The 26,257-nt window shown below is 40.7% G+C and overlaps 1 protein-coding gene across 1 annotated transcript; it reads left to right on the top strand.

Annotated features, from left to right (window-relative positions):
- The first annotated feature begins 15,781 nt into the window (after nucleotides 1–15,781).
- LOC131231219 (respiratory burst oxidase homolog protein B-like) lies at nucleotides 15,782–25,760 on the top strand. The gene is made up of 12 exons (XM_058227339.1): nucleotides 15,782–16,859; nucleotides 18,018–18,177; nucleotides 18,905–18,953; nucleotides 19,261–19,374; nucleotides 19,473–19,904; nucleotides 20,535–20,921; nucleotides 21,512–21,607; nucleotides 21,781–21,896; nucleotides 23,054–23,156; nucleotides 23,430–23,503; nucleotides 24,321–24,832; nucleotides 25,467–25,760. Exons 1-12 carry the CDS (start codon nucleotides 16,328–16,330, stop codon nucleotides 25,574–25,576), a joined length of 2,685 nt encoding a protein of 894 aa, XP_058083322.1. The 5' UTR covers nucleotides 15,782–16,327; the 3' UTR covers nucleotides 25,577–25,760.
- Nucleotides 25,761–26,257: the final 497 nt, after the last annotated feature.

The following is a 26,257-nucleotide window of genomic DNA, read 5'->3' as shown; positions in this document are numbered from 1 at the left end:
GTCTTAATTTTCCAGCTTATACGTAGACTTGTAAAAGAGAATGACCTATCAATGCTGATGTGGTGATTGTTGGATGACCAATCAAATGAAAATATTCCAATGTTACTCTCATGGACCCGAACTGTTGTCCTGCCCTGCGGGAACGGACACGGTTCAGGCAGGGGCTCTGTGGGGCCGATCATGATGTGTGTTTTATCTACACTGTATAGGATATGCACTATAAAATAAATAAATAAATAAATAAATAAATAAAACATATATATCCAAGGCCCAAGTGGACCACACAGTGGGGATTGAATGCCAGCCATTAAAATCTTTTTGAGAGCTCCAAAAGTTTTGATCAAGTTGATATTTGTATTTTCTTTTCTTCAATATTGATGTAGAGTGGGTCGTAGACAATTTCATTGCCAAGATGGATCAGAAAAGGCCCTGTCAACGATAAAAGTGATCCAGATTGTCAGACCTTAAATTGGGTGTATTTGGCAATCCGGAATGAGTTATTCGACATACCATATGATTTTGGAGTAGGATGAGCTACTTTAGCCACCCGACCTGCTACACTGAGTTTCCCACGCTAAATTTGCAAAATACCATCAAATTTTCATATTTTAATTTCATTTTTATTATAAATAACAAGTTTTAGTTTGAAACTAGTCTTCATCCATTGGGCTTTAGGAGTTGCGCCTAACATGAAAAGTGCTTAGAATAATTAGGAGAATTGCGTGGTAAAGCGAAATACTACACTTACTATTTTTGGCTGAAAACCTTGCGCACTGGTAGACATTACGACCGTCTATAAATAGTAAGTTTACTATTTATAGTAAGTTGCAAATTGTAGGAGCTTTAGTGGTAATTTGATTCTGAAATTTCTTCTATTGCTTAGTATCCCTGTTTAAAGGGGTGTGAACTTCTTTGTTTTATTCATCAATCAAATTATGAATTTTATAAAATTTATTTTTATTTTTCTTGCATTTTCCTTATAGATTCGAGAAGTCCATGTGAGGAGTCCAGAAAAGCTCGGTGGATTCAAAGTAGTTATCCTTAAGGAAGATGGTGATTGATCGACCTCATCACATTCATCCCTGTGTCAAATGTCTAAGTGACTTTCCGAATAGGTTGGATGGCAAATAAACATCACGTTGTTCCTTGAGAAATTATTAATGGTGGGCATCATTATCATCATTGCTTCCTGTGGTGTGGTCCACTTGAGCCATGGATCTACCTCTTTTTGGGTCTCATGCCCTATTATGGTATGTCAAAATGGATGGACAGCATAGATAAAACACATACATCACTATAGGCTCGGATTTCCAATATATCCATCCACTATATATATATATATATATATATATATATATATATATATATATATCTATATATATATATATATAGCCCAAACATGAATCTAATGGCACAATGGAGTGGACCACCGCAGTGAGAGATCTCAACCATCAATAACAAATTTTTGTGTCTGCAGACTACGAAAATATCAACATCTTAAACCTGTGATTATACACGGCACGAGGAACGTAATATTCAATGTGTATGCTATCTGCAACTAACTGATCTTGGTCATGGTCAGACCGTACGAAGAGACTTCAGTCCGCCACCTCCCATCAGATGCTTGGACCATTCATCAGTGCCTAATCGCATTGAATAGCGATGACAATTGTATACAACAAATCTCTGGTTTACAATCTGCAAACAAGATTATCTTTTTCTAAATTTCCAAAGGGACTGTTATATATCCAAGTAAGATGAACAAAGCGCCCGGACAGCGATCGAACTGTCACTGGTCACTGTGAGCATGTCCACCAGTTCTTCATCAATTGACTTTGTTCCACAATATCTATTCATGAGTACTTATCTGTTCATCCATCCAACCACATACATAAATAGAGTCATGCTCCCCTGCACACCTACGCACGTGCGCACCTTTCCACACGTGCCATGGGTGTCTAATCTGAACGGTCCATGTGATGTGTAATCCCATGAAACGCCATGTGACAAGTTTTCACCTCGATCTAAAATTCTGGTGGGCCATAACAAAGATAAATGCAAATCAAGGGAGGAAACTGTTTTCATTTTTCATGGCCCATCAAAGTTTTAGATCAAAGTAAAACATGGTCCCAGGAGGTTTCATGAGGTGCTGCTTCACATGAACGGTTCAGATTTTGGATCCACACCACGTATGATGGGTTCTCAAAAAAGTTCGTACGTCGTACGTACGAACTGGTTCGCAGGTGAGCGTCTCCGTACATAAATATATTTAAAGCTGTACGAGATCAGGTATACCTGAGATATGGCATATGTAGATGATGATCCAAACCGTTCATTTCTCTTATAACTTCATAAATGCACCAAGGTCCAAAAATCTCAATGACCATCGTCCAAAAACTAACTGACAACTAACTGACTGAAATTTGGTGGTTTTGTATATTATTCTTTAAAATGGTCAGGGTTTTCTGATCACTGTGGTTTTTTGTCTCTGACTAATTCATGGTTGTCAGCGACGAATGAACAGCTCAGATCATCACGTGAGGTATACAAAGTGGACCAATCTCTTCTCTGTCAATAAATCCATGTACCTCGATGGTCTAATCAGTACAAGTCAATTAAGAAAATAATGACGGAAGCTGTAGATGAAACTTCACATTCAATGGCAAAAGAGATGCGTCTCTTATGTCTAATAAAACATTGTAGTGGTTACGTGATTTATATATCCATTGCATTTTTTATTGCCAAACGCATTATTCATGCGCTTCTGTGATATTTCACCACCAATTCAAAATAAAAAATAAAAAAATGATGTTAGCTTATTTTCCACACATGTGATGCTCATGTAAGGCTATCCAGACCATCCAAAATGTAGGGCACATCATGGGTGGAGGGTACTGCCAAAATCACACTGATCAAGCAATCTTCACCCTCTAACTAGTGGGTATTATATGGATGGTTAAAAGTATATTAGAGAGAGTCCAAACTTCAAGGGCTCCATCATTTTCAGTGTACTCTATGTTTATACTTAGTCCATGATTATTTGTACAAATATGCCATGTGCATGGTTGAAATATCACCACCATTTCTAAGTTGAGTCTGCACCTTGATCAAAGGCCTAGTACATTTCAATGATGTTCTTTTATGACCATAGCAAATTACCAAAACGTCACCACAGTCAAAGCAGCCTTTGTTTTTTAAGGCTAGTTCCTCTACAAGTTTTTGTAAAATAAACTTATTTTACAGGTTATTCAACTGCATGTAAAAGTTATTTACCTACTTATGCATTATTATTTTTGTGGGCCCACTGCGATGTGGACTTGTCATTTAACTCACATATTAATTGAACCAAATGATAATGGATGCCCCAAAATCAGTCATAATTATGCAATCATTAGGTGGGCCATGCCATAGAAAACAATGCACATCCACCCTAAATCTTCTAAATTCATGTAGCAACCCACATAGTTAATTGTTGGATTGACCTGATTTTAGTGGCGTATTTTTCATGATGAGGTAACCTTGTTGGACTGGTTGGATGGAATTCATGCACCACGGCGGCCCGCATGCGACCGGTGATTATCCAAACCAACATAATAATTATAAAATTAGAGTTACAAGAAGGCCATTACCAATGTAATAATCACAAATTAGACTTACGAAAAGGCCATTACCAATGTAATAATCACAAAATTAGACTTACAGTAAGGCCATTTGCACGTGAAGTGATTGAAGAGACAGATCATTGCACACATGTGGTGTGAGTCCGGTTCATTCATCAGGTGGGACCCACCGTGAACATTTCCAGGCTAACAGTACGGAGCCGATCGATCGATCTACTCATTGGCTGGGCCACACGTAAAACTGATTACTAGAAAACATGACTAGCTGTCTATATTGAGTGTAGCCATACGTGAGGCTTACCTGATAGGTGGACCAGCCCGTTTTTTATTCAGCGCGAGGTGAACAGTACGCCCCACACGATGGATGGCCTAGATCTCAAATGCCTGTCCAGGTTCGCACGTGTGCCATGAATTGGAACCTCTCCTAGTGCGAATAGCTCTGGCAATTTCCATGGATTAGGTTAAGACAACGTCAACTAGTCGAAGCAACAGCAAATTAGGTAATAAGGTCCAACGCGTCTGCAAACTGTATAGTTTCTGACGATTAGGATTTCGTGCATGTCGGATCATGATCTGACAATCCAAACCGTTGATATGATGGTCCCTGTCATGGATGAAAGACGACATGTAGATATACCGAATTTGAAAGTTTGAAAGGGATCCATATTCCATGATCCGGGAACCACTGATGTCGGTGGATCTATGACTGTGGGGCCCACCTTGGTGTACTTGTTTTATATCCACATTGTCCATCCATTTTTCCAGCTTTTTTTAGGTATAATCCCAAAAATGAAGTAGATCCAAATCTAAGGTGGACCACATAACAGGAAACAGTGATGATTGAACTCCCACCATTAAAAACTTCCTAGACCTCATGTCGTAAAATCATAAGGAAAAGCAGGTGGGCGGCTTCGATATAAAACTCATACATCACAATGGGACCCACTGTCCCGGATCCAACGACCACGGTGGTCCCCATCCCACCGATTCCGCATTCAAAATTGGGATCCCAACCATTTAATATTGCATCCCAGTGATAGAGGTTGAGAAACGAAATTAAATAAAAGGCAAAAGGACAAATATAAACAGCCGTAATATTATATCCGAAGGGTTTTTGGAAGCTAACCAACGTGATTGGATTGATGTGCTAGGGTTTTTGCTAGGTTACGGTGGCCCCTACAACCGTATGTTACAGTGGTTTGTTTCCACCGTAGATTGCATTTTAAATGATAATATGAAGCATCCATGTTTTGATTTTATGCAGCCAACGTCATGGAAAGAAAGATTTGTTGAACGGAAGATTGTGTATAAAGATGAATAATTAATGGCTAATATTCAAATCTACATCCGATGAATTTCAACCATTTATGGCCCATGCGGCTATTCCATGTAAGTGAGCGTGGAAAGTAACAATACAGATCATTCTCTAGTAACCGTTTAAAAGTTCTATAAATATGAGAAATCAAAGAACTCCAAGCTCTAACCAACACAAATAAATCATAGTGCAAAGCTTCTTCTACCCTATTACACTGGACCGGTTTAGTTTAGTTCAGTGTAATCCTGTGCGGCTACTACTATGCCGCACCGCCTTATTAGTTTAGCTTTCGTCTTTAAGAGCTTGTAAATGAAGATAGATAGTAAATGGAGTTAGAGATAAATGAATTGAGAGTAAATGACTTAAACAGCATGTGTTTTATGGGGGTAAATGAAAGGTATTTAAAATTTAAATATTTTGTTTGGATATAAGTAAATAGAGGATTTGAAATGCATTAGAAATTTTCAATATACTCATAGTAACATATGTGATATTCCAAGTCAACTTTAATATCTTAAATTAATGTAGATATGTGATATTTAACAGATTAATTGTAATAAGCACATTGGAATATATAATATTGTCAAAAAAAAAAAACTTGAGCCTCAGGTGGACCATAAACAAGCAACTTTGGCAATGCTTGTTAACTGTCCATTTAGATAGTCAACATTTAGACGGTTTCGATCATTTTTTTAGTGTGATTTTAGTGATGTAGCCGGTATTTAAATGGTTTTGAAGCATTACTAGCATATCATGTGTACGATGGACATGTGCGTAGCGCCACCTTTATTTAGTCACACAAGTCTTGTAGGTAGCTCAGAAAGTCATTTCACCCCATTTACCTCCAAATCCTCATTTACAATCTCATTTATTTCCATTTTATTTCATTTTCATACATTTACTTTATCCCAACATGCTTAAAAAACATTTACCTTAAATTACTCCCAATTTCCTCCATTTACTTCTATCCAAATAATTTCCTTCATCTAGCTACGTCATAATTGTGGGACCAAGGAGTATTGTAGTTTTAAAACCTTGCTATCTATGCCTCAGCCCGTAGATTGTAAAAGAGAAATGGAAAAAAAAAAAAGAAAAAAAAAGAAAAAAAAAAAGAAATCTATTTGTAAGTGTTTATCTTTAGGTCCCCTTACGTGCGTCCTCGACCAACACAACACAGCTGTAACCATGGGCCAACTTGATGTATATATTGAATATTCACATTGTCTATGATTTTTTTTCTTTTTGTTTTTTTTTTCTTTTTAGGGCATGAGCAAAAAAAATGTAGTTCTAAATCTAATATGGACCACACCATAGGAAAAAAAATCGGTGATTGAACGCCTACCATAAGAAAAGGTGGTGACTGAACCCCAACCGTTTGAGTCATGCCTTAAAATTAATGAACTAGCAAAATGGATGAACAACGTGGATATACAATGCATACATCAAAGTGGGCCATTGATTAGGGCCGCACCTAATCCACTCCCCCTTTAAAATATTCCAAGGAATGTCTCTTCTAACTGTACATGGAATAAAAATCCGACAAACAATGACTAGAAAGCTAGGGAAATGCATGTCTTTATTTATTTATTTTCTGCAAGGACGAGTAAAACGTTCTCAATGTCAGCAATAAAGGACAGAGAGAGGGAGATAGTTTCAGTTGACGGAAATTTACAGTCGGTTGACGGAAATCCACCGTTGTCGATGGATTTTCTCTGTGAAGTGGCCTTTTTTTTTTTTTTTTTTCATTTCTTTCTATTTTTTAATGCATGCATGGTGGTCCACCAAGAAGAGTTACTGATAGTGTTGATAATCCCAACAAAAAATTCCATTTTGAAATGTATTCTAAGATTAATCCTCGTTGTACATAGATGGTGGAATCCAAAATGTAGGGCACATCATGGGTGGAGGGTACTGCCAAAATCACACTGATCAAGCAATCTTCACCTATGGATGGTTAAAAGTATATTAGAGAGAGTCCAAACTTCAAGGGCTCCATCATTTTCAGTGTACTCTATGTTTATACTTAGTCCATGATTATTTGTACAAATATGCCATGTGCATGGTTGAAATATCACCACCATTTCTAAGTTGAGTCTGCACCTTGATCAAAGGCCTAGTACATTTCAATGATGTTCTTTTATGACTACAGCAAATTACCAAAGCGTCACCACAGTCAAAGCAGCCTTTGTTTCTTAAGGCTAGTTCCTCTACAATGTAAAAGTTATTTACCTACTTATGCACTATTATTTTTGTGGGCCCACTGCGATGTGGACTTGTCATTTAACTTACATATTAAGTGAACCAAATGATAATGGATGCCCCAAAATCAGTCTTAATTATGCGATTATTAGGTGGGCCACACCATAGAAAACAATGCACATCCACCCTAAATCTTCTAAATTCATGTAGCAACCCACATAGTTGTTGGATTGACCTGATTTTAGTGACGTATTTTTCATGATGAGGCAACCTTGTTGGACTGGTTGGATGGAATTCATGCACCACGGCGGCCCGCATGCGACCGGTGATTATCCAAACCAACATAATAATTATAAAATTAGAGTTACAAGAAGGCCATTACCAATGTAATAATCACAAATTAGACTTACGAGAAGGCCATTACCAATGTAATAATCACAAAATTAGACTTACAGTAAGGCCATTTGCACGTGAAGTGATTGAAGAGACAGATCATTGCACACATGTGGTGTGAGTCCGGTTCATTCATCAGGTGGGACCCACCGTGAACATTTCCAGGCTAACCGTACGGAGCCGATCGATCTACTCATTGGCTGGGCCACACGTAAAACTGATTACTAGAAAACATGACTAGCTGTCTATATTGAGTGTAGCCATACGTGTGGCTTACCTGATAGGTGGGCCAGCCCGTTTTTTATTCAGCGCAAGGTGAACAGTACGCCCCACCCGATGGATGGCCTAGATCTCAAATGCCTGACCAGGTTCACACGTGTGCCATGAATTGGAACCTCTCCTAGTGCGAATAGCTCTGGCAATTTCCACGGATTAGGTTAAGACAACGTCAACTAGTCGAAGCAACAGCAAATTAGGTAATAAGGTCCAACGCGTCTGCAAAATGTATAGTTTCTGACGATTAGGATTTCGTGCATGTGGGATCATGATCTGACAATCCAAACCGTTGATATGATGGTACCTGTCATGGATGAAAGACGACATGTAGATATACCAAATTTGAAAGTTTGAAAGGGATCCATATTCCATGATCCGGGAACCACTGATGTCGGTGGATCTATGACTGTGGGGCCCACATTGGTGTACTTGTTTTATATCCACACTGTCCATCCATTTTTCCAGCTTTTTTTAGAGCATAATCCCAAAAATGAAGTAGATCCAAATCTAAGGTGGACCACATAACAGGAAACAGTGATGATTGAACTCCCACCATTAAAAACTTCCTAGACCTCATGTCCTAAAATGATAAGGAAAAGCAGGTGGGCGGCTTCGATATAAAACTCATACATCACAGTGGGACCCACAGTCCCGGATCCAACGATCACGGTGGTCCCCATCCCACGGATTCCGCATTCAAAATTGGGATCCCAACCATTTAATATTGCATCCCAGTGATAGACGCTGAGAAACGAAATTAAATAAAAGGCAAAAGGACAAATATAAACGGCCGTAATATTATATCCGAAGGGTTTTTGGAAGCTAACCAACGTGATTGGATTGATGTGCTAGGGTTTTTGCTAGGTTACGGTGGCCCCTACAACCGTATGTTACAGTGGTTTGTTTCCACCGTAGATTGCATTTTAAATGATAATATGAAGCATCCATGTTTTGATTTTATGCAGCCAACGTCATGGAAAGAAAGATTTGTTGAACGGAAGATTGTGTATGAAGATGAATATTTAATGGCTAATATTCAAATCTACATCCGATGAATTTCAACCATTTATGGCCCATGCGGCTATTCCATGTAAGTGAGCGTGGAAAGTAACAATACAGATCATTCTCTAGTAACCGTTTAAAAGTTCTATAAATATGAGAAATCAAAGAACTCCAAGCTCTTGCCAACATAAATAAATCATAGTGCAAAGCTTCTTCTACCCTCTTACACTGGACCGGTTTAGTTTAGTTCAGTGTAATCCTGTGCCGCTACTACTATGCCGCACCGCCTTATTAGTTTAGCTTTCGTCTTTAAGAGCTTGTAAATGAAGATAGATAGTAAATGGAATTAGAGATAAATGAATTGAGAGTAAATGACTTAAACAGCATGTGTTTTATGGGGGTAAATGAAAGGTATTTAAAATTTAAATATTTTGTTTGGATATAAGTAAATAGAGGATTTGAAATGCATTAGAAATTTTCAATATACTCATAGTAACATATGTGATATTCCAAGTCAACTTTAATATCTTAAATTAATGTAGATATGTGATATTTAACAGATTAATTGTACTAAGCACATTGGAATATATAATATAGTCAAAAAAAAAAAAAAAAAAAAAAAAAACTTGAGCCTCAGGTGGACCATAAACAAGCAACTTTGGCAATGCTTGTTAACTGTCCATTTAGATAGTCAACATTTAGACGGTTTCGATCATTTTTTTAGTGTGATTTTAGTGATGTAGCCGGTATTTAAATGGTTTTGAAGCATTACTAGCATATCATTAGTATGTATTCTACTGGGCGTGCCCCCACAATCTGATCTTTCTTTTATGTGTAGGTTGCGTTTGGCTCGGGCCATGAGAAAAGTAATTTGTAATTTTTTAAAATATAAAAAGAAAAGGTTATTTGTTTCATGTGAAGAGGCTTGATATTGACCGTGGCATCCAAGTGGGAAAATCACATATGCTTAGATTTTACACGTATGTGATAGGATAGCACGTGTTAATGACATAAAGACAGTCTTTAGGTTATAGCTCAAGAGTATGAGATTTTTAGTTTTGGTTCATGTTTTTGACAACGTGGGCCAAAGAACACATGCAACAGATATGTGCAAGATCCTAACCATTGGTCAGGATATGATGGTTCCAGATTATCTGGTCGTGGCTAAGAGATCAGTTTGTTGGGGTGTCTTTTTGGCTACTCCAAACAAGTCAGATGCAACCATGGTTTTAGATGAAGAAATTGATTTTAAGATTGTTGGGTTTGAAGTTTGGAAAATTGTTCAACTATGTAAAATTGAGAATAAGAGGAGAAACTTATTAGATTATAGAAATTGAGGCATTATTTGAAATTGCTCAACTTGAAACTGAGTGTAGCAGTCTCAAGAAATCAACCTCTAGAATACAACGATTGTCACCAGGCCACAATGATGCATTTGTTGTACATAGGCTCAAATTACTCAAAGTTTTCATCCAAACCAATAGGAGAACTTGAAAAACCAAAGAACTGAAATTTTTTATTTTTTATTTTTTTGAAAAAAAAGGCCATACTTTTTTTCATGAAGAAAAATAAATAATAAAAAGAAGCATTTTTATAAACTTCTAATGAACTAGTTTTTAAAAGATTTATGACTATTGGGTTTTAAATCCAACTCATATGTGATTGGACTTTATTGACCATGAGGCCTAAATAAACAAAACTTTTCAAAACAAAAATGAAAAGATGCAATTCTTCATACTTTTTTTTCATGCACTCACACCATGGTGATTTTTCACCACAATGGGTACTTGAACGCATGACCTCTTGTTGAAACTCTTGTGAGTCTACCACTCTTGTGCAATTCTTTAAACTTACACAAGTATACTCGCAGCAAACAGGTGTATCCGTGCCCTCGCCAACTCAGCGCGATGCACACATACACACAAAACAGAGAAACCATAGAGAATATTTTGAAACATTTAAAATTAAGGCAATTGCCCCCATATGATTTTTCAAACATATGTCACTTTAAGAGTTAATTTTGAATTTCAAGTCAAATTTTACTATTTAGTAAAATATAATTATATTATTTTTAGATATTTTTTAGATTTGAAAAATCATATAATAACTTTTTTTTTACACAGGTGAAAAGTTTTTTGTGAACTTAGAAATAAACTATTATTTCAAAAAAGTTCAAAACTTAGTATTTAAAGCTTATACAAGTCATATTAAAAAACCTTGTAAAAATACCTTATTCATTCCGAAAAGTTAATGCCTCAATTTTGGATTTAAAGCTTATATAAGTCATATTAAGGGCCCATTTGGATATCACCAAATAAGTTCCTTCTTCTACTTACCATAATAAGTAATTTATTTCAAATAAGTAAGTTTAGTTTATAATGAGTTATAAGTCACTTTTTTTCTTAGAAGTATTTAATCACTTCAGCTAATTTTTTAGCCTTGCTACTTTTCATAATTTGCTGAAGAGAAGCATAAGAGAGATGAAAGAGAGGAGAAGCTGATAAGTATGACATACTTATCTTCTTTATAAGCATAAGCCAAAATAAGTTACTTATCACATACGTAACTTATCTTAAGAAACTAATTACTGTCCAAACAGGCCCTAAAACCCTTGTAAACACATACTCTATTCATTCATAAAAGTTAAAATTTTAGAATATAAAGCTTATATACGTCATATTAAGAAACCTTGTAAACATACTTTATTCATTCATAAAAGTTAAAAATTTAGAATTAAGAATTTATATATATAAGTCATATTAAGTTACTTTGTAAACGTACTTTATTCATTCCCTAATATAAGTCATCTCTCTCTTTTACCCATGCACCCACTTGGTTAGACAGCCATCAACGTTGTAGGGCCAGTCACTTCTCCTTAAAGTTTGGCATGGTGGGTGATCATGTAACTCGTGTAGGAGCTATTTGATACTCGGGTGCACACAGAAATTGGCATACCATCCGTTGTGGTGTCGCATGCCTAAGTTGTGGATCTGGCTCATTTTTCCCCCAGACCTTAAATGCAAGGTTACAATCTGAGAGACGGAGTGGATTTTATATATATTGAACATGGTGGGCCCCACGGAACTTGGGTGTTTTAAGCCGTGCATAAAATCGATGTTGCAAGGACTCACGGTCCCATCCAAAGTGGGGCCCAAGATTCGACGGTCTTGTTTGATTATGCCACGTTGTAAACTTTATGAGGGCATGCATATGACGAGTCTTCTCCACGTAATCCATTTCCATCAAAGCTTTTCTTCTTTTGGAAAGAGAGTGGGCATGCATATGACAAGTCTTCTCCACTAATCCACCAATGAGTTGGGTCTTGAGTCATTCAGTGCGAGTCATTTTCTCCTTTTCCGAAGTATCCACCTTCAAAGTTCTCCTCCCACTATCCCCACGGACGATCATGAAGCCCGATTGCCTCTAGAATGCGGTTTGTGGGGCCCACCATTATACAGGAGCAAAATCCAATCCGTCCAAAATGTGAGCCCCTTCAATTTATCTTTGATTTTTAAAAATAAGTTTGATAGAAAAATCAGGTGGGGCACACCACGAGGAAGAGTTTGGATGGGGATGCTCACCATTGAAACCATCATGATTGTGTATGGAGTCTGCCGTGTTTTCTATATATCATCCAATCCATCCATAAGATGTAACCCACCATGATAAATAGAAACCTGAAAAATTGGTCCATTTAAAAACTCAGGTGCGTCAAAACACGTGATTTTATAGTTTTTTGGCAGGATTTTGTATATTATAACTCACTGAGTTTTGGATTAGCATGATTTTTCGGTTCTAAGGATAACATGATGGGGCAAACATGATAGACGGATTGGATGTCACGAAATGCATAACTGTGGGCCCCACACCACATTGTAGAATACACTTATTCTACAAACGGTGTAGAGGATCGCCTTGCACGAACTTTGCATATTCCTCTCTCACTCTCACTCTCTCTCTCTCTCTCTCTCAAAACGTGTCTCTCGTATGAGATGGGACTGATGTACAAGTCACGTGTGAGATATCCGATCCGCCACCTAGCGCTTTGTACAGTTCACTCGTGTTTTCAGTGTTAACACATGGGACCCAATTCGTTTTTCATCCAGACCACTCATAACCTGACCATGGCTCTCTCTCTCTCTCTCTCTCTCCCTCTCTCTCTCTCAAAACGTGTCTCTCGTATGAGATGGGACTGATGTACAAGTCACGTGTGAGATACCCGATCCGCCACCTAGGGCTTTGTACGGTTCACTCGTGTTTTCAGTGTTAACACATGGGACCCAATTCGTTTTTCATCCAGACCACTCATAACCTGACCATGGCCCAAATCTCATCCTTCGACCTTAATCTTTTCGATTTAAGGCTGACAAAGCTGAGAAGAGTACTGCAATTGTATCCACTGGAAAAATTCTTAATATTAGCGGTTAGGATCTTCCAATTTGTAATGTTTCCACCACAAAATCCATCAAGTCCGGAATACAACAAGCCAACAGTCTGGATTACCGACCCATGGACTCCACTCATCAGAAATGAAAACTCGTTGACTGATCTTATAATTCCACGAAAAACAACGCGTCTCTACATTCCCTTGTTTCAGGCCACAGTCTCGTACCATGCATAATCACCACCGTTGATAATTCAACTTCCGCGTCTCACAGTTGTAACGCAAGGCAGAAAACCATTGACCTAGTTGTGAATGAATCACAAGATAAAAATTATAGCGGGAAATGCTAGACACCTTCTGATTTTTCCCCTGGAATTTTGACCACTTGAACTTTTACTTCTAACCGTCCATTTGATAGTTATCCATTGGATGGTTAGGATTACTTGATCTCTCTGATTTGGCCTGGCCTTCTCATTTTTACCATGTGAAATGATCAGATACTGGGTTTTACTACGATAACACATATGTAGGCCTATCTACAAAAAGTGGGCCACACCATGATGATCAAATCGGGCCTTTGAAAACATAAACAGGACAAAACGCCAATATCAACAGTGCTGTCGTGGCCTATATATACCCAATGAGTTGGGAACTGAAAGATAGTGGTGCTCTGCCACCTTTCACTGCCATGAAAAAAGCAGGGCCCAAATGATCACTTGGGAAAAATCAGACCGTTCCAGTCGTAAGGTGGGCCGCACTGCTGTTATCAGTGGTCAACCGAAGGTCTGACTCAATGTATGTAGCTTACTTATTGATCTTAATGGCAGGCCTACCGTTTTCATGGCCAAATTTTCATGTTGTACATGTAAATCAACTTGGTCCATCAGGTGCTTTATTTGATTTCAGATCTTGTGGCCAAAAATCATCCAAATCCACCGCTCAAGTGGGCCACAACATAAGAAAAAATGGATATGGGATGCTAACTGTAGATTTCAGTTAGGAGCCGCATGTATCTTTCATCATGAATGGTTCATGGTGGGCCACAAATGTTTTTGCATTACTCTAGGTATCATATCATCTTGTTCCATTAGTAGATAATGTAAGATTTCTAATGTATTTTGAAATCTATCAAATATTTGTGGCCCCATATTGATACATATGTTTTATCCATTTCATTCGTAGTCCTTTATTTCTTATATTCGGGTTGTATACATCTATAAGTAAATGTGGCCCATTAATTACATCTCCATAGTCTATCAAACACAAATTTCACATAATGCAATGTTTTTTTTTTAAAATTATTATTATCATAAATCCCATGGGATTGTATAGTCAAAATACCGTAGTATGATTTCCACAAATGTAATCGTTGTGCACGAAGACGAGCACCCACGCTCCTCGAGCTCCAAAAGTTGCACCAACGGTTCAAAGGAGATCAAAGTTACATGAGCCCCACAATGATGTATTTATTATATCCACACTGTTCATCAATCTTTAGAGATCATTTTAGAACATCATCCAAAAAATGAATCATATCCAAAGCTCAAATGGAACACACCGAAAATAACAGTGGGATAATGATTTTCACTGTTAAAACATTCTTAGGGCCCACTGTAATGTTTATTTTCTATCTAATTGTTCATTAGGTAAAAATATACCTGTATGAAGAGGAAAAACAAATTTCATGTTGATCAAAAACTTTTGTGACCCACAAAGGGTTTCAATGGTAGACGTTCAATACCACACTGCTTTTTGCAAGAAGTGTGGTCCACTTTATCTTTAGATCTGTCTTATTTTTGGTCTGAAGCCTTAAGACGATCTCGCAAAATAGATGAACGGTTTGGATATAACACATACCTCATGATGGGACCCACAGAACTTACTGACCTCAATACATGAGCTATATAGCTGGTGTGTAGTGCACCAGCCAATCCGCTTCCAATTCTATACTATTTAATCCAACGGACCAAACAGGCCGAGGGTTTTTTAAAGCAACTTTACATTGTACTAATTGGTATGGCCCATCTCAGCTATCACCTGATGGACGTAGTGGGTTTCACATCCACAACATGGTGGGCCCTAAAGAGGTTGGCTGTCTTGCATATCAGTCCCCATTATGAGTATGTGAGTGGTTTGCAATAAAATAATGGCTGTTGCAAAAGTTATGATAGGTGTATATATATATATGTGTGTGTGTGTGTGTGTGAGATCGATGTTTTATCTTTTTACCATTCATGGGTGGATTTTCTACCAGGTTTGACGAAGTAGGTTAGCCGAGACATTTGAAAAAATGGAACCGTTGAAAATAAAAACATCCCAACGAAAACACCCAAAGCAGTTATATCTTTGGAAGATAATAATAAAAGAAAATTGCAAAACCTAAGGGCGCCCCTGGATTCCCTCCTTCTGACTTTCTCCCCCCTCTCTTCCCTCCCTTATAAACCCTCCTCCCCCACTCCTCATTTTCCACCATCTCTCTCTCTCTCTCTCTCTCTCTCACACAACTGCACCAGGTGAGACTCCGACCCATCATGGAATTAAACGTTGCTTTTTCTTGTTTCCGTTTCATGAATCTGCCGATACATTGATTTTCTCTTCTTCTTTTTTAAATCTTTTTTTGGTTTTTTCTTTCATATCTATATGAGGGAGGTTGGGTAGGAAAGAATCCAAGTCAACTCGGACGAGTTCGAGTCTGAAAACCATAGTTTTGGAGTTCATTTCATTATCAGCCTCCATTTTCCTCACTACCCGACCAAATCAAACTACTGCATGTTTCACGTACAACACTTTCTTTCCCGCCAAAGCCGCCTCACTCAAGCAGAACATCTAGCCCATGCAAAAGGTGGACCCAGTCGTGAAAATCAATCCCCACCTCTTCCAACGGCTCTGATGCTACATGTCTCACCAAAATTATCATTTTCATACGATAACACCATTTTTTGAAAATATCTTATATATTCAAGGGCAAATTAGTCATTATATATTTTTTAAAGTACGAAAAAAGAAAATTCCACGACTCATATTGGTTTTTTGAACCGTCCGAGTCAACTCAGCGATTTTTAAGATCTGAAAGGCTAACACTCATCTCTTTTCCTTCAGAGAAGCGAATTCATTGAGGAAATCATCTAAAAGGAAGAGATGGGTTCTGGAAGTGAAAAGGAGGATCTCGAGCACCGACTCGACCCGAGTTCCGAGTCGGAAAGCGTGGGAAGCAGTCACCGAGTTGCTTTCAGCGGTCCTTTGAGCGGGCCTTTGAGCGGCAACAGAAAATGCGGGAACAGAAGGAGCGCGCGACTCAAAGACGAGGAATCCTACGTGGAGATAACGCTCGACGTTAGGGAGGATTCCGTTTCCGTTCACGGCGTTAAGGGAGGGAGTACGGAAATAGCGAGTACACTCGCGAAGACCCTCGAGCGAAGGCCTTCTTCGCTGGGATCGCAGCTGTCGTTTAAGCTCAAGCAGGTGTCGCAGGAGCTGAGGAGGATGACTTCTTCCAGAAGGTTCTCGAAGATTGATAGGAGCAAGTCAGGTGCGGCACGTGCCCTCCGTGGGCTACAGTTCATGACCAAGAGCGTTGGTGGAGCAGAAGGGTGGGCCCAGGTTGAGAAACGGTTCGATGAGCTGGCCGTTGATGGGGTCCTCTCCAGGTCTCAGTTCGGTCCGTGCATAGGTATGTTTGTGTAATCCTCTCTACTTTTTTTTCAACTCAAGATCTGATCCGCTCATTAGGTTGGCCACGTCCGTGTGAGTAAAATGGACGGGTAGAAATAAAATTATCCAACGGTTTATGTTTAGTGTACACACGTGGGCCTACCTGAGTAGTGGACCACACCGGATTTGGAGGCAGGGAACTTTCACGATGATCCCACCTGATAGATGAACCGGTACTCGCACGTGTGCCTCAAATCACCTACTCGCACATTACGTACACGACCTCGCGTGTGTATGTGTGCACACGTACGTGCAGTAGCCCTACACATCCACAGGCGTGCACGCATGCAAGTATGAAACACGCGTGTGGGGGTTTGGGCTATCTTACTCTGTGAAATATCAACATCCTAGGTTTTCAGATGGGCCACAGGACTAAAAGTAGATTGATAGTTTTCTTTTTTTCCTAGCCGTTCATTTGTTTTGATATGCTGTGCCCCACCTGAAGTGTGAAATAGCCTGATTTTTATGGAAGATGATATAAACTGTGCAGTTCACCTGATTTAAACTCTCACACGTGTCACATTGTGGCACGTTATCCCACGTGTGGATGTGTAAGGCTCCCACGCGAGACGTTGCTTCTTGTTCGACCCATAGATGTTACAGGTGGGGTCCACCTTTCTCCAAACCAAACCGTTCTTATGTGGTCCACATGCGATTGGCAATTCGCCATCATACTCCTTGCAGATATTCCATGGTCTGTATCCCCTCGGACAGATGGTTAGGATCTTCAGGGAGTGGTATTTTTAGGATATTTATCATCCACGGTATGTCCAGCGTACTGAACGGCTTGGATCATATTTAGTTGAACTGAGGAAATTGCCACGTAACATGAAGGGCAAAATAGTCATTCTAATCATACAGGCGGATAAGCGTCTTCCAAATGGAGCCAACAGATGAGAAACGGTGCCACACTTGTAGGGAACAATTCGGTGGTCTGGCGGACTACCAAATGGTACCTCCAGTCTGACCTTTTGGATTTTACGAAATAAATAAATAAATAAAAGACAGGACATTTCGCCGCCGTTTAAAGAAATAGACACGTGGGCTTTTTGGTGTAACATGACGTAACAGGCATGGGCAAAATTGTAATAGTGAGCGACTGTGGGGGTGTTTGCAGGAATGAAAGAGACGCAGGAGTTCGCCGGAAGAGTATTCGATGCATTGTCTCGGAGGAGAGGGATAACGTCTTCTTGCATAAGCAAGGACGAGCTTCGCGAGTTTTGGGAGCAGCTTTCAGACCAGAGCTTCGACTCCAGGCTGCAGACCTTCTTTGATATGTACGTGAAATTACCATAATACCCTTGGTGTACGGGTAGATATTGTTTGGCGTGCATGTGAAATGGCGATAATACCCTTACTTGAGACTGACGTCTGTGCATGGCCCGAATAATTTTCAGGCCGGGCTTAGCACACGTGTGCATCTGTCAAGACCGTCCAAATCATGGGAGTATCACATTGATCAAGAAATCCCAACCATTGGTTCTGTGGATCCAGATTGAACGGTTGAGATCAGATGCTTACCATTCAACAGTGCGGTCAATAATCTGGACGGTCTGGATTTACGTACAGGTTAAGTCATGGTGATGACTATTACCGGAGCCTAGCGACCCAGAAAGATAAAAATACCCTGCTGACGAAAACACCCCGTTTTTTTTTAACTGCTTTATCTTACTTTCGTCGATAATTCAATATCCGTGACTTTGGTCAAGTAAGTTTTCGGGCGGCGGTTAAAAAAAAGCATTGTACGGACTCGCCTACCGTGCTGATTTTTTCTATTAATAAAAAATAACTTGACTTCTGGAAATATGCGTCCAAAATCCAGAACCGTACACGTGGGTGATTTTTGGGCCGATCCTCTGGTATGCTCTTCCATGAACGACCCGTTGCTAAAATCCCACTTTTCTGCAGTGGGCCACCCACCCTAATGCAAGCCTGATGAACGGCCAGATTTTGGATTGCGTGTCTAAGTTTCTGGGATACTGACACGTGTGCTCACCTTTGCAGGGTAGATAAGGATGCGGATGGACGGATCACAGAAGAAGAAGTAAAAGAGGTGAGTGGCCGAGTGCCAGAAAGAAATTGTTTCCAGAAGGACAATCTGTTAACATACGGCCCACTTTCGGTGATCTGAAACGTTCATCCGGTGGGCCCCAGATATGGATGGTCCGTGTTAAATAATCACACCAATTGGATGATCCTTACCATCCACTCAGTGGATTCATTTGCTGGATAAAGTGGGGCCCACAAGGTCTTCTAATTGGTGGGTTTTCTTCACCATGGGCCATCCACTGTGGGACCCACTAGATTAACGGCCGTGATGAAACTATATCCGAATAACATTGTCCTTTTCATGGTGTCAGATTATCACACTCAGCGCTTCAGCCAACAAGCTTTCCAAGATCCAAGAACGCGCGGATGAATACACGGCTCTGATCATGGAAGAACTGGACCCCAACAACCTCGGATACATAGAGGTACATACCCACCTAGCGCATGTTAGAATTTCACAATACCACTTTGTTAAAATGCGCCAACCTCGGGCAAGCCTTGAAATTTTGGGTCTGGTGCGCAGGTGTACAACCTGGAAATGCTACTCCTGCAGGCGCCGATCGAGCCGAAGGCGAAGATGACGACGAACAGCCGCAGCTTGAGCCACGTCCTCAGCCAGAAGCTGGTCCCCACGAAGGAGCCGAACCCGATCCGACGGCTGTACCGGAAGATCGCCTACTTCGTCCAGGATAACTGGAAGCGTATATGGGTGATTGCACTGTGGCTGTCCATTTGTGTGGGCCTCTTCACGTGGAAGTTCATCCAATACAAGCATCGAGCCGTATTCGACGTGATGGGCTACTGCGTTACCACGGCTAAGGGAGCCGCAGAGACACTGAAGTTCAACATGGCCCTCATTCTGCTTCCAGTGTGTAGGAACACCATCACATGGCTGAGAAGCAGGACCATGCTTGGGGCTGTAGTGCCCTTTGATGATAATATCAACTTCCATAAGGTACGAGTTTTAAAATAGTTGTTGGATCCATGCATGTTTCAATGATCCAAACCGTTAATATGATGGGACTTGTTGTGGATTGAGAAACCCAAAAACAGTTCTTAGATTGGTCTATCTCAAACCGTTGATCCTTACAAGGCCGGCTCTGTGTAAGCTCAGGGCTTGGGCTTAGGAGACTAGTCAAGGGCTCCAGTGGCTAGATAAGCATCAAGGTCCAAGCTCGGCCCTGCCCACTAGGCCAGTATACATTTCAAGAACATTGAAACTTGTGTGGGCCAATATGTCTCATTGGGCTTTTTTGATTGTACAAATCCAGCCCTGTTGGGCCTTAAAATCATATCATGCCGACCCATGGGCCTTTAACCTCGGTCCAAATCCAACCCATAGCATTAATGACACGGGTTGGGCAGTTCAACCCGGCCCACTGATCATTTTCAACGGTCCAATTGAATGGTTAGGATGATCTGATTGGGGAAACTTTCGGTGTGTCACGGGCACATGACGGGCCGGTCATGGCCATGCGCCGATATGGTGGGCTGAACAGTGGCTCAATCCAGCTTTCTATATAAAATGTGGCGCAACCAAACAATGCTGATTGCTAACTGGGCCTTTATCAAACTGGATCATCAGGTGATAGCATTTGGTATCGCGATCGGAGTGGGCCTTCACGCAGGTGCGCACTTAACTTGTGATTTCCCTCGCCTCCTACATGCGACCGATGAAGAATATGAGCCGATGAAGCCGTTCTTCGGCGACAATCGGCTGCCAAACTACTGGTGGTTCGTCAAGGGGACGGAAGGGTGGACCGGGGTCGTGATGGTGGTGCTAATGGCCATAATGTACATATTGGCCCAGCCATGGTTCCGACGCAACAAGCTCAAGCTCCCGAAGCTGCTGCGAAAGCTCACCGGCTTCAACGCGTTCTGGTACTCCCACCACCTGTTTGTGATTGTCTATGTGCTCTTCATCATACACGGCATCTTCCTCTACCTCAGCAAGAAATGGTACAAGAAAACGGTAAGCTCATTGACTATGGATGCATTTACATGTGGGCCCCACTGTTTGGTGATCCAAACCATTAATATGATGGGCCTGACGACAGGGTCGGGATGGCTTGGAAATTGGATATCAGTAGGGTGGCTAATGTGTGTGGTTGGCACACCACAGCTGGTTCCGGCCTGCTTTTTCAGACTGTGGGCTAATCCATAGGCCCATTTATGAACTGGGCTTACTTCCTCTAAGAAGCCTGCAAGGAGTCCCATCTTTACTCAAAGGTCTGAAGGTGGGCCCTCAGGATCTGATGGTCCACATGATCTTGGAGCAAAAAAGGCCTTGCCACTCCTTTGATTTTATAGCTAACGTGACTCACAAGTACAATCAATGGCTTATATCGACTGAGGTGGGCCATGTGGGACCCACCCATTAGTGGTTGCCCACAAGCTCATATCCAACATGGTCCATATCATCCATACCTGTTGGGCCATCCATTAACCATTCGAGGGTCCCAAATGGATGGGCATGTGCAATCAACGGTCCCCATTATTCGTAATTTTCTTTGCAGATGTATGTATTATTTATACTAATATTCGGTCGTCCACCTGTTGCAGACATGGATGTATCTGGCAGTCCCTATTATTCTCTATTCATGCGAACGCCTTATTCGCGCCTTCAGGTCCGGGCACGAGTCAGTGAAGATTCTCAAGGTAAGGCTATACCGTTCCGCCGTACACGTGTGTATGATCTGGGGCATTCCTCAAGTGGTGGGCCCCACTTTGCATGTAGAGTATATTTTATTGGTTGATACTCCCGTAAGAATTCTAAAACCGAATAAACTGATTTCTTGTGTGCGTGTGTACGCCATTTGATGGTCTTGCAGGTAGCAGTTTACCCGGGAAACGTACTCGCGCTGCACATGACTAAACCCCACGGTTTTAGATACAAGAGCGGACAGTATATCTTCGTCAATTGCGCTGAAGTATCCTCTTTCCAATGGTAATTTCTACGATTTCCTTGCCTCTTTTTATTGGGTTTTAGGGGTGGAAAAGAGTCGGGTCCCACATCGGGTCAACTCACCCGGCCCACTTAAGAGGTGGGTTCGGGCCAAGCTAAATGGGTAGTGAATCAGACTTGACTTGAGTCATGAAATGTGACCGTTTAAGTAAATTAATGAGCTAACCTCAGGTTGAACCTCCCTGAACCCAACACGCCCATGTGGCTCATCAATGGCTTGGATGAGATGACTTGACCCAAGGCAACCCAACACATGAACAGAAGTAAATGTTGTTTTAAGAACTCATAAGAACCACAACCACATACTTAGGGCTTGTTTGGCCGGACACCCATGGTATCAGGAGGGATGAGATCAATTTTAAGATAATGATGGTGGTGTCGGTGGATTGTCTTAGGATCCATGGGATTGCTTATATCACGGGGACAAGTTCACCGGGTATGTTTGGCACGCCCTGCATATCCTGAGATTTTACCTTCTAATCCATCTAAGGGATATGATCAATTTTTAGGTAATGATGGTGATGTCTGTGGCTCATCAATGGCTTGGATGAGATGACTTGACCCGACGCAACCCAACACATGAACCAAAGTAAATGTTGTTTTAAGAACTTATCAGAACCACAACCACATACTTAGAGTCGTAAACGATCCAAGTGGCCGCTTTTGGCAACTCCAGCCAAATTTGAGTCACGTTTGTGCTTGATCTTTCGAACCGAGTTTGAGTTTGAGTTTGAGTTTATGGGTTAAACTCGAGTTTAGGTTTTATAATTTTTAATATATATAATATGTATTATATACTGTAATATAAATAATATATAATTTATTTAAATGTATAAATACATATAAAATATTTATACTAAGTGAACCCAATTCAAGTTGAATAGATTCAAACCAGGTCAAGTTCAAGTTGAATTCTAAGCTAGTCAAGTGAAGTTTAAGTCTAGCTTTGGACTTTGCTCGTAAATTTTTTGAGCTCAAAAAAATCAACTCAGCTTTGCTTGAACCTAGTTACGAGCCAAGTCGAGTCGAGCTTTTTTAGGTCTGAGTCAAAGTTATTAACTACCCAGCTAACTCTATTTGTGTAGAGCTCTAACCACAGCAGCAACTAACGACACTGATGAACAACATTTATATTACAGGCATCCCTTCTCCATCACATCGGCCCCAGGAGACGATTACCTGAGCATTCATATCCGTACGTTAGGTGACTGGACATCACAGCTCAAAATGGCCTTCTCTCAGGTATTATCATTACATGGGACATCTGATCATGCCATGCAGATGACCTGGCTCAAATATCGGGCCACCAACACACTCGAGTTATCTAAATCGTCCATTGTTTTCATACTGGGTAACCCCACATAAGTTGACGGTCTGATTTTTGCGCCAAGATGAGGCCCACCTTTTGAATGGATCAGATGTACAATGATGTCTGTCATGCAATTCATATGGATTGATTGAAAAATTCCATCTACTCTCTCATTGATATGGGCCCCACAATATGTGTATAAACAGGTCTGCCAGCCACCCTCTTCTGATCAAAGCGGCCTCCTACGAGCAGACCCCATGCAAGGCGAACATGTTCCAAGGTAAAGTGCGCACCATGTTTATATTATTTTCGTACACCATGTGGACCATCAACATTTACATATATAAAGTGGGTCCCCATTGCATTTACAGTGGCTGTTAGAAATTGAGAATATTTTACCAACGGTTCACATCCACGTGTAGAGCTGGGCAGGGGATGACTCGACTCGTCCTACTCGTTCAGATCTGACTGGATCCGAATGAGTGGGTGAGTTGATCCGAATCGATTTGACTTCGCCCAATCCAATTCAAACCGAGTCACCCAATAACTCAACTCAACCCAAAATCCAACTTGGTACTTACTCGACTCAATTCAAAACTCGACTTTAATACACACACGCATACACTCAGATTTGAGATGCTGTGTAGCTAATGGAGGCTGCAATTCTAGCAAGTGAATCGCTTGAAACTTGGTTTTGAGTTGTGATTTCAGCTTGTTGATACCCGCTGCACCCAACCTGGCTTGGTCTGACTTGGTCCGACTTGACCCGACTCGGTACTTGTGACAGGTCAAACTCAATCCAGATTAGTCCAAGCTAGACCCAGACTCGGATCAGGTTAGGCATGTTGGACTCTGTACCAAGTTGGGTTGAGTTCGGGTCAGGCCTATTTCAAAACCAGATCAAGTCGGGTCAGTCCTAACTTAGTCTGACTCAACACGATGCCCACCTCTAAACGTACATGAGCCACCCACCTGATGACTGTTGTGGACCATGCAGATTACATCATGGGCCGACCTTATGATCGGTCCAAATTTAAGATCCTACTCTTGCGAGCAATGCAATAACCCCATGAATTTTGCAATGCTTGTGTTAACAGGTTCCCAAGGCTCCTTATCGACGGCCCATACGGCGCTCCTGCCCAAGACTACACAAAATACGATGTCCTACTCCTTGTTGGGCTCGGCATCGGTGCGACGCCATTGATCAGCATACTCAAGGACGTGCTATATCACATCAAACAGAAGGAGATGGACGAGATTGAAGTAGAGGATGGTGGGCCCAGACCCAATAGGAAGCCTTTCGCTACGAGCCGGGCCTACTTCTACTGGGTGACCCGCGAGCAGGGGTCATTTGAGTGGTTCAAGGGCGTGATGAATGAGATCGCTGAGATAGATCACGGTAGGGTGATCGAGCTCCACAACTACTGCACCAGCGTCTACGAGGAAGGGGACGCACGGTCTGCACTCATCACCATGCTACAATCATTACACCATGCCAAGAACGGTGTCGATATAGTGTCCGGCACGCATGTAAAGACGCATTTTGCTAGGCCCAATTGGCGCAATGTGTTCAAGCACGTCGCGGTTAACCACCCCGACAAACGCGTCGGTAAGTGCAGCATTACCCTCACCTGCATTCATGTTTGAAGTCATAGAGAAGATCAAATGTAGAGCTCCAACTAGCCTGGGACCCAGTCCAAGTAAGGCCCACTTTGGGACTTGTTGGGCTGGGCCTAACAGATTTCATGGGCTGACCTGGTTTGGACTTAGGCTCTTAGCTCAGGTCTGGATGTTGACATTCTTAGGCCTGGCCCGGCCTACGCAGTCAAACCAATGAGTTTATCATGATAATTTTCAAGTGGGCCAGAGAGATAGATGTCTAATCATGATTAAAAATAATCATTAGATGAGTGGGCCATTGGTGTGGCCCACCTTATTGGGTACATATATGATCAGTTGTCAAATCACCACATATTACATTCCAATTGAGTCATTAAATTACTTTCCGAACAATGCGTCCGGCATGAGGTCAACCCTAGCCCGGCCCATTTCAATCTCAGGTTTGAAATTTACACCTGGACTTGGCCCATATTCTGATGGGCCATGTCGGCCCATTTAAGGCCCTTCATTAGGTGGTAACAATATAAGAATATGTACATTTCACTGTAATTCTTTCTATTATTTTTTGCTGCATATATAAGTGTATTTAGCTATTTTTTAAACTTAAATTACATTTTTTTCAGGTGTATTTTACTGTGGGGCGCCCGGATTAACAGGGGGATTACGAAAATTATCATGCAAATTCTCTCGAAAGACATCAACAAAGTTCGATTTTCATAAGGAGAATTTCTAGGAGAGCTTTTGTGTAAATATATTACAAGTTTGAAATTTTTTTTATAGGCATTTATATATGTTATTCTTGAACAAAAGCAATGTGATGTTTTCTTATAGATGATAATATGGCTGTAAAGCTTGGAAAATCTGAAAATTACAAATGTGAACATCCATTTCAATGAGTGTAATTTTTTAGTGTTTCATTTTCAAAGCTCTTACTTTCTTTCTTTCTTTCTTTCCATGTCAATTGATATTTGGAATTGAGATTTGAAGTATGATTAGTGATGTTTTACTAAACACACATGCATGTGCAGTAAGGCTTATGTGCATGTCACACACATGCTAGTAGGGCTCATAGGTATGAGATCCAATCCATCCATTAGTTTAGTCCGACCCATATATCACCCCAAAAATAAATATGGTCCATTCAACATGTGGATTAGAAATTTTCAGCCAAGTTTTATAGAGTTGTGCATTATTTTTACAAATAATCCACATGATCAATGGATCACTTAATTTTTAAGATAGGGTATTAATATAATGGTGTCGTTCTAAGAAATGGATTGAATGTTAGACTTGTCATGCCACACTAAGAACATTTGTTGTGTGCATGAGCTTTATTGCACACGCGTCTAATTGTGATTATGTTGAGGCGGTTGGTATACTCATGTATATATGAATGAAATGCTGATGAATAGGA

Source organism: Magnolia sinica, chromosome 17, assembly GCF_029962835.1.
Source record: "Magnolia sinica isolate HGM2019 chromosome 17, MsV1, whole genome shotgun sequence".
In the NCBI taxonomy this organism is placed as follows: Eukaryota; Viridiplantae; Streptophyta; class Magnoliopsida; order Magnoliales; family Magnoliaceae; genus Magnolia; species Magnolia sinica.
This window is presented reverse-complemented; position numbering and strand designations above follow the sequence as displayed.

Excerpts from the sequence above, each read along its gene's own strand:
- LOC131231219 (XM_058227339.1), top strand. The coding sequence starts at position 16,328 with ATGGGTTCTGGAAGTGAAAAGGAGGATCTCGAGCACCGACTCGACCCG. Across the intron at positions 18,954-19,260 it reads CAGAAGAAGAAGTAAAAGAG|ATTATCACACTCAGCGCTTC; the intron begins GTGAGTGGCCGA and ends TCATGGTGTCAG. Across the intron at positions 23,157-23,429 it reads TCAAAATGGCCTTCTCTCAG|GTCTGCCAGCCACCCTCTTC; the intron begins GTATTATCATTA and ends GTGTATAAACAG.